The sequence below is a fragment of the Oncorhynchus clarkii genome, chromosome 8, assembly GCF_045791955.1.
Source record: "Oncorhynchus clarkii lewisi isolate Uvic-CL-2024 chromosome 8, UVic_Ocla_1.0, whole genome shotgun sequence".
In the NCBI taxonomy this organism is placed as follows: domain Eukaryota; kingdom Metazoa; phylum Chordata; class Actinopteri; order Salmoniformes; family Salmonidae; genus Oncorhynchus; species Oncorhynchus clarkii.
This window is the reverse complement of record NC_092154.1, coordinates 22,916,840-22,933,007: the sequence shown is the minus strand read 5'-3', so window position 1 is coordinate 22,933,007 and position 16,168 is coordinate 22,916,840. Positions and strand designations below refer to the sequence as shown.

The 16,168-nt window shown below is 45.9% G+C and overlaps 1 protein-coding gene across 1 annotated transcript; it reads right to left on the bottom strand.

The window, feature by feature from the left end:
- Nucleotides 1–11,041: 11,041 nt before the first annotated feature.
- On the bottom strand, nt 11,042–13,067 carry LOC139415585 (12-(S)-hydroxy-5,8,10,14-eicosatetraenoic acid receptor-like). Its single transcript, XM_071163696.1, has one exon. The coding sequence runs from the start codon at nt 12,926–12,928 to the stop codon at nt 11,912–11,914; it is 1,017 nt and encodes a 338-aa protein (XP_071019797.1). The 5' UTR covers nt 12,929–13,067; the 3' UTR covers nt 11,042–11,911.
- Between the last annotated feature and the right edge of the window lie 3,101 nt (nt 13,068–16,168).

Here is a 16,168-nt window from a genome sequence, read left to right as displayed (position 1 = left end):
TGTTTTCAAGAAGAGGAGTGTATCCTAAGGAATTGGATAGATTTACTAGCAGATTAACTTGCTTTTACCACATGGAAATTGGTGTCCTGAGGGAAGCCAGTTTTTTTGGGGTGTATACCCAACATGATTTAAACCCATGGCAGTTAGTAGCCAGTTCAGAGAAGTCTGAGATGACGGACACATTTTTCAGGATATTTTTTTCAAAACCATATGAAGGGTAAGTGTACCTACCCATTAAGCCCACATACCCATTAAGCCCACATACCCATTAAGCCCACATACCCATTAAGCCCACATACCCATCAAGCCCACATACCCATTAAGCCCACATACCCATTAAGCCCACTTCCATCTTTGGGTTCAAATAAAAAATACAAATATAAAACATTTCTGCTATTTTATGTTTAAACCAGTTACTGTGGTTGTTGGTATCTATACCGTTTTTTTATGGATACAAGCAAATCAGATGTTTTATTCATGTTATTGACAGTTTTGTGTAAATTCCTACTAGTGGACAATTTCAAAGCTGCAAAAAAAATTTGGTGTGGAGGCGACTCTCAGATAAACACATTTTTCAGATATTTTTTAATGCCTTGTCAGATAAGTGAACACACGTCATGTAAAATTAAGAGATTAATGTGTCTATATATGTCCATGATAGTAGGCTACATGGGTCGGACCCGGAGGAGGGAGACGACCCCACTCCAGCAAGCGAGCCACCGTGCGAGGAAGACCTCAGGCTCCCCTTTATGGAGGTGGAGGCCCTAGACGGACCTCCCAACCTGGGAATCCTCACGGCTCAGTTCGGGACGGCCCAGTTAGAACACCCCAATCTCCAGAATAATAGGGGCCAGGTGATTGTGGTGGATGGCGTACTGGAGTAAGTGATTGGCCCTACCCCCACTTCGCAATCAAGCATACAGTGCCTTGCAAAAGTATTCGGCCCCCTTGAACTTTGCGACCTTTTGCCACATTTCAGGCTTCAAACATAAAGATATAAAACTGTATTTTTTTTGTGAAGAATCAACAACAAGTGGGACACAATCATGAAGTGGAACGACATTTATTGGATATTTCAAACTTTTTTAACAAATCAAAAACTGAAAAATTGGGCGTGCAAAATTATTCAGCCCCTTTACTTTCAGTGCAGCAAACTCTCTCCAGAAGTTCAGTGAGGATCTCTGAATGATCCAATGTTGACCTAAATGACTAATGATGATAAATACAATCCACCTGTGTGTAATCAAGTCTCCGTATAAATGCACCTGCACTGTGATAGTCTCAGAGGTCCGTTAAAAGCGCAGAGAGCATCATGAAGAACAAGGAACACACCAGGCAGGTCCGAGATACTGTTGTGAAGAAGTTTAAAGCCAGATTTGGATACAAAAAGATTTCCCAAGCTTTAAACATCCCAAGGAGCACTGTGCAAGCGATAATATTGAAATGGAAGGAGTATCAGACCACTGCAAATCTACCAAGACCTGGCCGTCCCTCTAAACTTTCAGCTCATACAAGGAGAAGACTGATCAGAGATGCAGCCAAGAGGCCCATGATCACTCTGGATGAACTGCAGAGATCTACAGCTGAGGTGGGAGACTCTGTCCATAGGACAACAATCAGTCGTATATTGCACAAATCTGGCCTTTATGGAAGAGTGGCAAGAAGAAAGCCATTTCTTAAAGATATCCATAAAAAGTGTCGTTTAAAGTTTGCCACAAGCCACCTGGGAGACACACCAAACATGTGGAAGAAGGTGCTCTGGTCAGATGAAACCAAAATTGAACTTTTTGGCAACAATGCAAAACGTTATGTTTGGCGTAAAAGCAACACAGCTGAACACACCATCCCCACTGTCAAACATGGTGGTGGCAGCATCATGGTTTGGGCCTGCTTTTCTTCAGCAGGGACAGGGAAGATGGTTAAAATTGATGGGAAGATGGATGGAGCCAAATACAGGACCATTCTGGAAGAAAACCTGATGGAGTCTGCAAAAGACCTGAGACTGGGACGGAGATTTGTCTTCCAACAAGACAATGATCCAAAACATAAAGCAAAATCTACAATGGAATGGTTCAAAAATAAACATATCCAGGTGTTAGAATGGCCAAGTCAAAGTCCAGACCTGAATCCAATCGAGAATCTGTGGAAAGAACTGAAAACTGCTGTTCACAAATGCTCTCCATCCAACCTCACTGAGCTCGAGCTGTTTTGCAAGGAGGAATGGGAAAAAATGTCAGTCTCTCGATGAGCAAAACTGATAGAGACATACCCCAAGCGACTTACAGCTGTAATCGCAGCAAAAGGTGGCGCTACAAAGTATTAACTTAAGGGGGCTGAATAATTTTGCACGCCCAATTTTTCAGTTTTTGATTTGTTAAAAAAGTTTGAAATATCCAATAAATGTCGTTCCACTTCATGATTGTGTCCCACTTGTTGTTGATTCTTCACAAAAAAATACAGTTTTATATCTTTATGTTTGAAGCCTGAAATGTGGCAAAAGGTCGCAAAGTTCAAGGGGGCCGAATACTTTTGCGTGCGTTAGAGAACCAAATGCTGCCCGCAGCCAGTGACGGACTTCTACGTCACACATGCCGTGGAGGGCTACTGCCGTAGTTGCCCGGAATGCCAGATCACAGCTCTGAGGGTGCACTATAGAAACCCTTTGGTTCCCTTGCCCATTATAGGAGTGCCATTTGAGCGTGTGGCAATGGTTCTGGTGGGTCCGTTGGTGAAGACCGCGAGGGGACACCAATTCATCCTGGTAATCGTGGTTTACGCCACCCAGTATCCTGAGGCAATCCCGCTACGCACGGTGGCAGCAAAAGGTATTGCACGGGATCTCTTCCATTTATTTAGCCGGGTGGGTATTCCGCAGGAAATTCTGACGGACCAGGGCACCGCGTTCATGTCTTGTGTGATGAAAGATGTCTGCAATCTGTTACGAATAAAACAAGTGAGGACCAGTGTGTACCATCCAGAAATGGACGGGCTGGTGGAACGCTTCAATAATACCCTAAAACAGATGCTGAAGAAGGTCATTGAGAGAGACGGGAGGAACTAGGACCAGCTGCTGCCCAACCTGATGTTTTTAGTGCGAGAGGTACCCCAAGCATCCATGGGGTTCTCCCCCTTTGAGCTCCTGTATGGCCGCCGGCCCCGCGGGAAGCTGGACCTTGCCAAGGAGGTCTGGGAAGAGCAGCCAACCCCCTCTTTTCAGCGTAGTAGAACATGTGGAGGAGATGAGGGAGTGGATGATGGCGATTTGGCCAGTGGTAAGAGAGCACATGGCCCCAGGCGTAACGTGCCCAGGAGCGTGTCTACAACCGAGGAGCCCAACCACGAGAGTTCCAACCAGGGGAAAAGGTCTTGGTGCTGATCCCTACAACAGAGAGTAAATTCCTGGCTATGTGGCATGGGCCCTATGACATCGTTGAGCGGGTAAGCGACGTCAACTATAAGGTCCGCCAACTGGGGCGGAGAAAACCCCTACAGCTTTACCATGTGAACTTACTGAAGAAATGGCACGCACGCGAGGCACTGTGCGTAACGTGGACCCGGCCACAGCAGGGCCCGCCCTCGGGCGAAGTTTCAATGGGGGAAGACCTCAGCCCGACCCAACGACAAGAGCTCAGAGAGTTGGTCCAGCGGAATACGGCCGTGTTCACCGAGGTGCCGGGGCGCACAGATCTCGTGGAACATCATATCCACAAATGTCCGGGAGAAAAAGTGCGCCAATGGCCATACCCGATAACAGAAGCCCGAAGAGTGGCGGTCCAGCGGGAAGTGACGACAATGCTAGAAATGGGGGTACTGGAGGAGTCACACAGTGAGTGGTCTAGCCCCGTAGTGCTAGTTCCGAAACTGGACGGAACCGTCTGCTTCTGTAATGACTTCCGGGGCCTGAACGAGGTCTGTAAGTTCGATGCCTACCCCATGCCCCGGGTGGACAAACTGATCAACCGCTTGGGGATGGCAAGATACGTCAGCACCTTGGACCTGACAAAGGGGTACTGGCAGGTGCCACTGGTAGCGGCCTCCCAGGAGAAGACTGCCTTCTCCACCCCGGGGGGGCTAGACCACTACCGGGTTCTGCCTTTCAGGCTCCACGGGGCACCAGCGACCTTTCAGCGACTCATGGAGCGCGTCCTGCGGCTTCACAGTGAGTACGCAGCTGCTTATCTGGATATGACATAATTGTGGACAGTGATAGTTGGGAGTCACACCTTTGTAGGTTACAGGCAGTGGTTGATGCGGTAAGGGATGCAGGTCTGACCGCGAACCCCCACATGTGCAAGCTGGGCTACACCGAGGTGGAGTACCTGGGATATCAGATCGGGAGGGGAAATGTGAAACCCCAAGAAAAATAACGCTGCCATTAGGGGATGGCCGGTCCACCGAACCAAGAGGCAGGTGAAGTCATTCCTGGGGTTTGCCGGGTACTACAGTAGATTGTACCTAACTTTGCTGCAATAGCTTCTCCCCTCACAGACTTAACGAAGGCACGACTACCCCAGACGGTGCGATGGACGGAGGACACAGAGGCGGCGTTCCAGGCCCTGAAGGATGCACTATGTTCGTACCCGGTACTCGTCACCCCGGTCTTCTCAAAAAACCTCCTGGTCCAGACAGACGCGTCTGAAACAGGGGTAGGGGCTGTTTTGTCCCAAGAGCACACCGCAAAGGAGAACGGGGAGAGACCGACACCAAGCAAAAGTAGAGGAGAAGGACTGCGCCAAACCTAAGTGATTTTTGTTGTTATGTTTATTTTCTGTCCTAGTAAAGTTGTTTTTGCGGACTAAAACCTCCCTGTCTCTGTGTCAATCTCTGCAAACTCAACCCACCACCCCACGGTTTACCACACTGTCTACACTCTTAGTCTTAAAGCTGCTATCTAGAACCTAAAAGGGTTCTTCGGCTGTCCCCATAGTATAACCCTTTGAAGAACCCTTTTGAGTTCCATGTAGAACCATTTCCACCGAGGGTTCTACATGGAACCCAAAAGAGTTCTACCTGGAACCAAACAGAGTTCTACCTGGACCAAAAAGGGTTCTCCTATGGGGAAATGTTTTAATGTTTTTAAATAGGTAGTGAATTTAAATTCATTTTATTTACTGTTCGGAGATATGATGCTATAAATTAGTTGATGCTGTGATCTACTCATTCTACAATGTGTTTTTGAAGTACTCAGTTATGCAATATTTGATCGTGCACATTTTTGTGAAACTTTTCAATGTTTGTACTTAACATTTTTGTGTGCTTGAAATGCTAAATGTATGTAGATTTGAAATGAATAACTGACTTACAGTATGTTGGGTCTGTCTTCACATGCTTCACAGCATATCCCCCTTAGTGTAAGGTTAATTTTACATTATGGCATTCAGTCACAACACAGTGCTTTTTCCGGCATGCTGGTAAGTAGCTTGCTAGCGAACAGTCACACCACAGATGAACCACAGATGAAAGGTTACCAGTATCTTTGGTCATACATTCTGCTTGAGCTAGCTACAAACTAAAACAATTCCTCTTAACTCCTAGGCATTTTCCGGGATCCAGATTCAGCTATGATGATATGTTTGTTCAGGACATTCAGTAGTGAATATTTTTAACATTTATACTGAACAAAAATATAAACGCGACATGCAACAGTTTCAACGATTTTACTGAGTTACAGTTCATATTTGGCAATCAGTCAATCTATGGATTTCAAATGACTGAAAATACAGATATGCATCTGTTGTTAACAGATACTGTACCTTAACAAAAGGTAGGGGCGTGGATCAGAAAGCCAGTCAGTATCTGGTGTGACCACCATTTTCCCCATGCAGCACAACACATCTCCTTTGCATACAGTTGATCAGACAGTTTATTGTGGCCTGTGGAATGTTGTCCACTGTCTCCAGGTCATCTACAAGTCCATGCTAGGTAAAGCTCCGCCTTATCTCAGTTCACTGGTCACGATGGCAACACCCACCCGTGGCAAGCGCTCCAGCAGGTGTATCTCACTGACCATCCCTAAAGCCAACACCTAATTTGGCCGCCTTTCCTTCCAGTTCTCTGCTGCCTGTGACTGGAACAAATTGCAAAAATCGCTGAAGTTGGAGACTTTTATCTCCCTCACCAACTTTAAACATCTGCTATCTGAGCAGCTAACCGATCGCTGCAGCTGTACATAGTCCATCGGTAAATAGCCCACCCAATTTACCTACCTCATCCCCATACTGTTTTTATTGATTTACTTTTACTCTACCTGCACATGACCATTTGATAATTTATCACTCCAGTGTTAATCTGCTAAATTGTAATTATTCGCCTATGTCACGTTCTGACCATCGTTCGTGTGTGTTTTCCTTGTTTTAGTGTTGGTCAGGACGTGAACTGGGTGGGCATTCTATGTTGGATGTCTTGTTTGTCTATTTCTATGTCTGGCCTGATATGGTTCTCAATCAGAGGCAGGTGTTAGTCATTGTCTCTGATTGGGAACCATATTTAGGTAGCCTGGGTTTCACTGTGTGTTTGTGGGTGATTGTTCCTGTCTATGTGTTTTCACCAGATAGGCTGTTTAGGTTTTCGTTACGTTTATTGTTTTTGTAGTGTTTGTGTTTAGTGTGTTTTTTCATTAAACATGAATCGCAATCGACACGCTGCATTTTGGTCCGACTCTCCTTCACATACAGAAAACCGTTACAGAATCACCCACCACCAACGGACCAAGCAGCGTGTCAACAGGCAGCAACAGCAGCGTAAAGAGGAATGGACATGGGAGGACGTTTTGGATGGCAAGGGCTGTTACACTTGGGAGGAGATACTGGCTGGAAGAGATCGCCTCCCATGGGAACAGGTGGAGGCACTTAGGAGAGCTGAGGCAGCCGGAGAGAGGAGCCGGCGATATGAGGGAACACGGCTGGCAAGGAAGCCCGAGAGGCAGCCCCAAAAATTTATTGGGGGGGGGGCTAACAGGGAGTATGGCTACGCCAGGTAGGAGACCTGCGCAAACTCCCTGTGCTTACCGGGGGGCTAGAGAGACCGGACAGGCACCGTGTTATGCAGTGGTGCGCACGGTGTCTCCAGTGCGGGTGCATAGCCCGGTGCGGTATATTCCAGCTCCGCGTGTTGGCCGGGCTAGATTGAGCGTCGAGCCTAATGCCATGAAGCCGGCTCTACGCAGCTGGTCCCCAGTGCGTCTCCTTGGGCCGGCTTACATGGCACCAGCCTTGCGCTCGGTGTCTCCGGTTCGCCTGCATAGCCCAGTGCGGGCTATTCCACCTCGCTGCACTGGCAGGGCGACCGTGAGCATTCAACCAGGTAAGGTTGGGCAGGCTCGGTGCTCAAGAGCTCCAGTGCGCCTGCAAGGTCCGGTTTTTCCAGTACCACCTCCACACCCCAGCCCTCCGGTAGCAGCTCCCCGCCTGGTGCGTGTCCTTGGCCCAGTACCACCAGTGCCAGCACCACGCATCAGGCCTACAGTGCGCCTCGCCTGTTTAGCGCTGTCAGAGCTTTCCGCCTCTACAGCGCTGCCGGAGTCTCCCGCCTGTTCAGAACTGCCAGTCTGCAAGGAGCTGCCAGTCTGCAAGGAGCTGCCAGTCTGCAAGGAGCTGCCAGTCTGCAAGGAGCTGCCAGTCTGCAAGGAGCTGCCAGTCTGCAAGGAGCTGCCAGTCTGCAAGGAGCTGCCAGTCTGCATAGAGCTGCCAGTCTGCAAGGAGCTGCCAGTCTGCAGGGAGCTGCCAGTCTGCAAGGAGCCGCCAGAGCTGCCAGTCTGCAGGATGCCGCCAAAGCTGCCAGTTTGCAAGGAGCCGCCAGAGCTGCCAGTCTGCAAGGAGCCGCCAGAGCTGCCAGTCTGCAAGGAGCCGCCAGAGCTGCCAGTTAGCATGGAGCAGCCAGGGCCGCCAGTCAGCATGGAGCAGCCAGGGCCGCCAGTCAGCATGGAGCAGCCAGGGCCGCCAGTCAGCATGGAGCAGCCAGGGCCGCCAGTCAGCATGGAGCAGCCAGGGCCGCCAGTCAGCATGGAGCAGCCAGGGCCGCCAGTCAGCATGGAGCAGCCAGGGCCGCCAGTCAGCATGGAGCAGCCAGGGCCGCCAGTCAGCATGGAGCAGCCAGGGCCGCCAGTCAGCATGGAGCTGCCAGTCAGCATGGAGCAGCCAGAGCTGCCAGTCAGCATGGAGCAGCCAGAGCTGCCAGTCAGCATGGAGCAGCCAGAGCTGTCAGTCAGCATGGAGCAGCCAGTCAGCATGGAGCAGCCAGAGCTGCCAGTCAGCATGGAGCAGCCAGAGCTGTCAGTCAGCATGGAGCAGCCAGTCAGCATGGAGCAGCCAGAGCTGCCAGTCAGCATGGGGCAGCCAATCAGCATGGAGCAGCCAGAGCTGCCAGTCAACCAGACTCTTCCAGATCTGCCAGTCGACCAGACTCTTCCAGATCCGCCAGTCGACCAGACTCTTCCAGATCCGCCAGTCGACCAGACTCTTCCAGATCCGCCAGTCGACCAGACTCTTCCAGATCCGCCAGTCGACCAGACTCTTCCAGATCCGCCAGTCGACCAGACTCTTCCGGATCCGCCAGTCGACCAGACTCTTCCGGATCCGCCAGTCGACCAGACTCTTCCGGATCCGCCAGTCGACCAGACTCTTCCGGATCCGCCAGTCGACCAGACTCTTCCGGATCCGCCAGTCGACCAGACTCTTCCGGATCCGCCAGTCGACCAGACTCTTCCGGATCCGCCAGTCGACCAGACTCTTCCGGATCCGCCAGTCGACCAGACTCTTCCGGATCCGCCAGTCGACCAGACTCTTCCGGATCCGCCAGTCAGCCAGGATCTTCCGGATCCGCCAGTCAGCCAGGATCTTCCGGATCCGCCAGTCAGCCAGGATCTTCCGGATCCGCCAGTCAGCCAGGATCTTCCGGATCCGCCAGTCAGCCAGGATCTTCCGGATCCGCCAGTCAGCCAGGATCTTCCGGATCCGCCAGTCAGCCAGGATCTTCCGGATCCGCCAGTCAGCCAGGATCTTCCGGATCCGCCAGTCAGCCAGGATCTTCCAGAACCGCCAGCCAGCCAGGATCTGCCGGATCCAACCACCTGCCTGAGCTTCCTCTCAGTGCTGAGCTTCCTCTCAGTGCTGAGCTACCCATCAGTCCCGAGCTACCTCTGTCCCGAGCTGTCCTTCTGTTCCGAGCTTCCCCTCTGTCCCGAGCTGTCTCTTAGGAGGGTCACCTATCTAGGGACGCTAAGGAGGTGGACAAAGACTATTATGGAGTGGGGTCCACGTCCAGCGCCAGAGCCGCCACCGCGGACAGATGCCCACCCACACCCTCCCCTATAGGTTCAAGTTGTGCGTCCGGAGTCCGCACCTTGGAGGGGGGGTACTGTCACGTTCTGACCATCGTTCGTGTGTGTTTTCCTTGTTTTAGTGTTGGTCAGGACGTGAACTGGGTGGGCATTCTATGTTGGATGTCTTGTTTGTCTATTTCTATGTCTGGCCTGATATGGTTCTCAATCAGAGGCAGGTGTTAGTCATTGTCTCTGATTGGGAACCATATTTAGGTAGCCTGGGTTTCACTGTGTGTTTGTGGGTGATTGTTCCTGTCTATGTGTTTTCACCAGATAGGCTGTTTAGGTTTTCGTTACGTTTATTGTTTTTGTAGTGTTTGTGTTTAGTGTGTTTTTTCATTAAACATGAATCGCAATCGACACGCTGCATTTTGGTCCGACTCTCCTTCACATACAGAAAACCGTTACAGCCTACCTCCTCATGCCTTTTGCACACAATGTATATATACTCTTTTTTTCTTTTTTCTAATGTGTTATTGACTTGTTTATTGTTTACTCCATGTGTAACTTTGTGTTGTTGTCTGTTCACACTGCTATGCTTTATCTTGGACAGGTCGCAGTTGTAAATGAGAACTTGTTCTCAACTAGCCTATCTGGTTAAATAAAGGTGATATAAAAAAAATAAAAACATACTCCAATGCTCTGTTGCTGATGACTGGAATGAATACAGGACCAGGTTTCAAGAGCAGGACAAGCCCCCCTCTGTTTGACTGATGACTGACATAAGGGCATATACGTGACAGGCCAGATATATGATAATGACTGTCATAATGCTTCTTGACTGTGTCATAAAGTGCATGTTCTTAGTCCAAGTAAAGTGACACAGGATGGTCATTGACAGTGTCATGAAGTCTATTTTCTACAAGTTATTTAAAATATTACGAAAAAATGAACATGACTGTATATACAATTCATTACAATCAGGCAAGTGCACAGATAAGGCTCTACCTGTGCCCCTTTGCCCTTCCAGACTCCAAAGTGCCCTTTTCAAAAAGTTGTGTGTCTTGATTGTTGACCATCAGCATTGGTGAGCAAAGGTGGGCCCACATATTCAGATTAGTGACTTGTTTCAGTTCCTTCAGTTTGGCCTGGTAAAAAGTTTATCATCCATATAAAATATAATTTTGCAATCTACTGAATCATCTTTGCCAGAACATTAGGCTACCTGGCGATTTTATGATTTTCTTATTTCAGATAGGTCTAGTTTGGGTGGATACTGGCTATATGTCTAAAATAGGCAGATGTAATATTATGGGATGAAGGTGTAACATATTCTGGGGAATTTATTATGATGTTTGTGAGGAAGAACAGGGCTACTTGGCTGGCAATGAGCACTCTAGAGGCCGGCTGCCCTCCAATGTGATGACGCGGTGCAGCCATAACATGCTTTCCATCCGCTCCTTCAACTTCTGCTACAAGTAGGCTGTATGATTTTGCTTGCTCTGGGCAACAGAGAAGTGACATGATCAAATCAAATTGTATTTGTCACATGAACAGAATACAACAGGTGTAGACATTACTGTGAAGTGCTTACTTACAAGCTCTTAACCAACAATGCAGTTCAAGAAGTGGAGTTAATAAAATATTTACCAAATAAACAATATTTTTTTTTTAAATCAAATCAATCAAAAGAATTACAAGAAATGTACATAACAATAACACACATAGCAAGAAATGTACATAACAATAAATGTACATAGCTATATACAGATATATCCATAGTTGATATTGGCCACTAACATGAAAGTCTTTCAGCTCCAAATGCAGGTGTAAAACGTAGTTTATTTCTGTAGCACATCTTGAGTTTTAAAAATGCATCACCGTGTGCACATGCGCATTTGCGTGAACAGGGTTTCCTGTTTTCTACCACTCTGTTTTGGAGATTGCAGGTCAAAAAGTTTGAAAACCACTTGGATACATGATAATGGCAACAAATGGATTTGGGTTGGTTATAGTAATGGTAGGCTACAGAATGTCTTACAATCTATTTTGACTGGAATTGTGTTGGTCATTGTTAATAAGGGCAGCATTTATTCCAGTTCAAAATAGTTTTGCCAAATACTCATCAGATTGGTCAGTTTTCTTCTGCTCTTGTAATAATTGCTCAATGAGTCTTGTGGGTGCCCTTTTTTTTACCGTGGTAGGTTTTGTGCATTTTGACACCCTCATATAGGTTTCATAACCAGCCATAAAATAACGCAATATATGTGACAACAGGTGTAAATATATTGGTCATGACAGTGTTATGAACCTATTAGGACAGTTTATGACATGGTTAAGACTGTGCCATTACGTGTTATGACGATGGGTGTCAAGTAAAGTGTTAACCTGAAATGTCTTGAGTCAATAAGTATTCAACCCCTGACATAATAAGATAAATGGACGAATGGCCAGAGAGACAGCCATAAAAACAACAGCTACGACACATCTTTGTTATTTGACCCAGACAATTAGTAACAACACAGTCATTATGAGCTGTTTAACATGCTGATGGTAACATAAACACGTCTGGTTTGGCAAACTAACATGAGTGTCTTACCATGAGAACAGTCATGAAGTCAGTAATAAAACAGTCATTTTCATGTCCTCTTTTTACCTACTATGCAACAATATATTGTTGTTGCGTTTTGGGCTTGAGTTGTTTCCTATTGAGATTGTGCTCTCAGTTATTTCTGCATTTTTGCTCAGTAGACAGCGGCAATACGTTGTCAGATAGAGGCTTTTGAACTTAGTGCTGCTTAAGCAGTACACAATTGGGTCCACTAAACAATCCATGTAGGACAAAACCATGAGACCGTCAAAGACTTGAACAACTATAGCTTCTGCTCCGGGTAAATTCTCAACTCTCACAATCAACAGAACCATTCTAGCTATGGTACAAGGCAGGAAACAGAAAGAAAATACCAACATTACTGAGGTGACCAGAAACACTGCTCGACGCAGCTTGGTATTATCCCCTACGGTCTTCTTTTTTAGTCTGTTAACAATGCGGACCGTGCAGTAGACCAACACAAAGAAAGGGATGAGAATCTGGGTGAAAAACACAACCTCTCTCAGAGTGTCAGTGACGTCCTCGACTAGAGTGTCATCTTCACGCCCATAACTATTACAGCACTCAAAGGACTTCAGCATGGTGGGGATAGTCAGGGGGAGCAGCAGTAGCCAGATGAGGATAGAGATATGAGGAGACCTTTTAAAAGCCTTGGCAAAGTTCTTTTTCCCAGGATGAACCACATTGAAATAGCGATCAACTGAAATCACAGTCAGGAAGGCGATACTGGCACCTCGGTTCAGAAACAGCATGAAGAGCATGGCTTTGCAGGTCCCTCCCTTTGTACTCCGCCGATTCCCATTAAGAAAATGATATGCCTTTACTGGCAAACATATAAGCAGAAGAACGTCAGCCAAGACGAGATTGAACAGGAAAATGTTGTTGGTTTTAGATTTCCAGAACTTCAGCTTGAAGATGAATAGATAAAGCACTGAGAGGTTGAGCGGCAGAGCCAGGGTGAATTCCATGATCATCACAGAGGCGTAAAATGTGTACAGTGGCAGATTCTCTGCTGTGCAGTTATCACTTGGATGGCCGTTCTCCATTGCTTTCATCATCGAAAGCTGTCCCCTTTACAGTCAGACTCTGTCCGAATCCTTAATGAGAAAGACAAACAGTCCTCGAAAGTACTCAGCTCCTAAGATTTCCTCACTTTACATGAAAATCAGGTCTGTTTGATGGTAGTCAAGCAAGGTCCTAGTCCGTATGCAGACTTGGTGAAACTGAAGGACTGCATTTCAGTCTGGAAGTAATTCCCCCCAGCACGCAGACAGCATAGCACTCAGTTCAGACTTGTCGGTTAAGCACCTCCCATGCCTGAGTAGACGAGTCACCACGGGTCAAATAAATAAGCAGCTAAATCCCATGAGAGATTCTGTACATAGTCGAAAACATTGCATTGTGAAGAAGAGGCCCGAGGGCTTCTCACATTAAATCTTCTTCTTGAAAAGGCAGGAGATTTCATGAAAACGTTGTTTTTTATTATAATAAATAGAGCAAGTTAAACAGGCACATAATGAACGGAGTAAAAGAGGATCAAGTTAAACACCAGGAGCAAGCCAATGTGCAAACTGCTCCTAGTTACCTCTTCCTCTGATCAACTAACACTAGACTTTAAAGTAACTGTCCAGTGTTTCCAGAAGTCTATGAAATGTGACCTATAATTAAGTACTATCTGAGTGGAATAGTTTTCCTTCCAAAAAAATTGTAATTTAGTATGTTAAAAAGCAGCTTTTCTGTGGTTTGAATGGTGTGTGTAACGTGTACGCTGGGAGTCGGGAAGCAAGTTCAGGGAGTGAACTAAATGAACATTGAAGAAAACAATAAACAAGAGTAGCGTACAGACATGAAACAATGGAACAGAAACAATAACACCTAGGGAGAGAACTAAAGGGAGCGATATATATTGGGAAGGTAATCAGGCAGTTGATGGAGTCCAGGTGAGTTTGATGAGGCGCTGCTGCGCGTAACGATGGTGACAGGTGTGCGTAATAATGTGCAGCCTGGTGACCTCCAGCGCCGGAGAGGGGCTCCACGTGACAGTGTGGGCGTACCCCAATAACAGAATGGTGTGGGCGTATACCCGTCATTAAAAATATTAATTTAAGTAGACCACTGATTGGCCAGCTCAGGCAATGGGCCAACATGACATCATGTTCTATGACGAAATGGCAAGCAATTTTGAAAAGGTCTTTTTGAGATAGTTTTGAGGTTGTTTTTTTTTCTCTCAAATGTATGCTTTGTCCACAAATACGAGTATGGGATGAGTCAACAACGTTATTTGGGTGTGAGTTAACAGAATATTAACTTTTAAATGTGAGATTTAGGACTTAATGAGGGGTGTGGCCTATTACCACCTACAACATCCTATTGTCTCTTCTAAACCCACACATACATACTGTAGCTAGAAACAATTCATACATTGTAGAGATGTAGATTATGAAATAAGCTTTGGATATTGTAGGGAATATGTCATGAAAAATAAAAACAAAAAGATATGTTTTACGTGAGATGTATTGGTCTGAAGTAAATAAATTCACGAGCACCACAATGCCTACTCCAACCATGTTCTACCAAGGTTTTCCAGCACACAGCTTTGACCTACTACAGTAGCTATGTTGGTCTATTGTATTTCAAACAATGTGTATGCAGTTGCTTAGGGTTCAAACCTTCTCAAACAGCCTAATTCATACTCGTAGAGGAGGTGCTCCCACAATAATGTGATTTGTTATAGTTTTGGATCCCATGCCACTAACTTTTCAAGCTTTTTTAAATGATATGTAAGCAAGCTTTGCTATTATGTTTACAAGGCCATCATTCTTGATTGAGCGAGTGGTTTTGTCTTGTAGTAATGTGGTGCCTGCCTGTATTTCCTTAAACCTTAGCAATATATGTCATTGAGAAAATATATATAATTCATAACATATTCTTTGGGGGTCAGTAGATGCCCAACATAACAACAGGTGGTGGTGTGTTGGACACAGTCACTCATATATTAAGGTCTATAGAGCCTGTCTCCATTCCTGATTTCTGGAACCATTAGCTTATCTGTGTAATGTTGACATAAGCTCAGAAACACTTGTTTTGCAAACATGGTCCTGTTTTATCAATTGGTGTGCTGTGTAGCTTAACGTTGTGTGTATTTGTATTTAGTTTTGCAATAAAGATGGTGATGCTACAATAATACACATTTACAATAGGCCTACATTTAAAAATACATGCAGCCTATATACTGTACATATACATATACATTTGACACTCTACAGTCCATTATTCCTCTGAAGAGTATGAATTAGGCTGTTTGAGATGTTTTGAACCCTAAGCAACCTGCAGACACATTGTTGGAAGTACAATAGACCAACATAGCTACTGTATTAGGTCAAAGCTGTGTGGTGTAAAACCTTGGTAGAGCATGGGTGGAGTCATTGTGGTGCTCATAGGAATGTATTTTATTTTTCGGCTTCAGACCAATGCCTCCTTCTTACTTAAAACATGTTTTTTTTAATTTCCATGGTTTTTACACCGGAAGGTGATTTTCTGTTAAAGGTGCATTATACAACATTTCCACATGCAAAGCCATATTTTCTTTTAGCAGCCAAGTCTGCCATTGGCAGTGCTATTGTAACCTTTAATTTGGCCTCTGCCAAAAGATCTGGGCCTCACAGGGATACTTAGGGATTTTGGCAATGCCCTTGATCTACTTCCCCAGAGCTGCTCGACCCAGTTAGATAGAACTCTGAGATTCGGTTGAAAATATGTTAGCCTTGTCAGAAATGTTACAGAAAGATAGCACATCATTGGTTCTTAATGGACAGAAATGTGCATGTGACTGCAATAAATTATACATTTAATAAAAACTGTTGCATCTACAAATTTAGTCAATCTGAAATGTTTTCATTCCAATGGTCACTTTATGGATGCTATAGTCTCATTTTAATCCGACATCTAGAATTTGAGCTAGGTAGGCGCAGACAATACTTGGCAAACAAAATTGCTAACCAGCCTGTTTAACGTGTTCATCGACATTGGTGTCATATTGGCTTAGATTTGATGGTAGGGAGATTTGAATTTAACATTGTTTTAACCAATGCATACTAGAGAGGCACCAACCAACTTTAGGGACCTTGAAACAAACAATGCAGTCAAACATAAAGTAATACATTTGAGAAGTGAATGTTTGAAGATCTGCATCAACACATGCATCAACTCACACATTGAAAAAACTGCCCCCTACTTGTCATCTGTGTATGAGACGTGACCTTTTTTCTATGCTACATATTTCCTTGTAGCTCCCTGCA

Excerpts from the sequence above, each read along its gene's own strand:
- LOC139415585 (XM_071163696.1), bottom strand. The coding sequence starts at position 12,928 with ATGATGAAAGCAATGGAGAACGGCCATCCAAGTGATAACTGCACAGCA.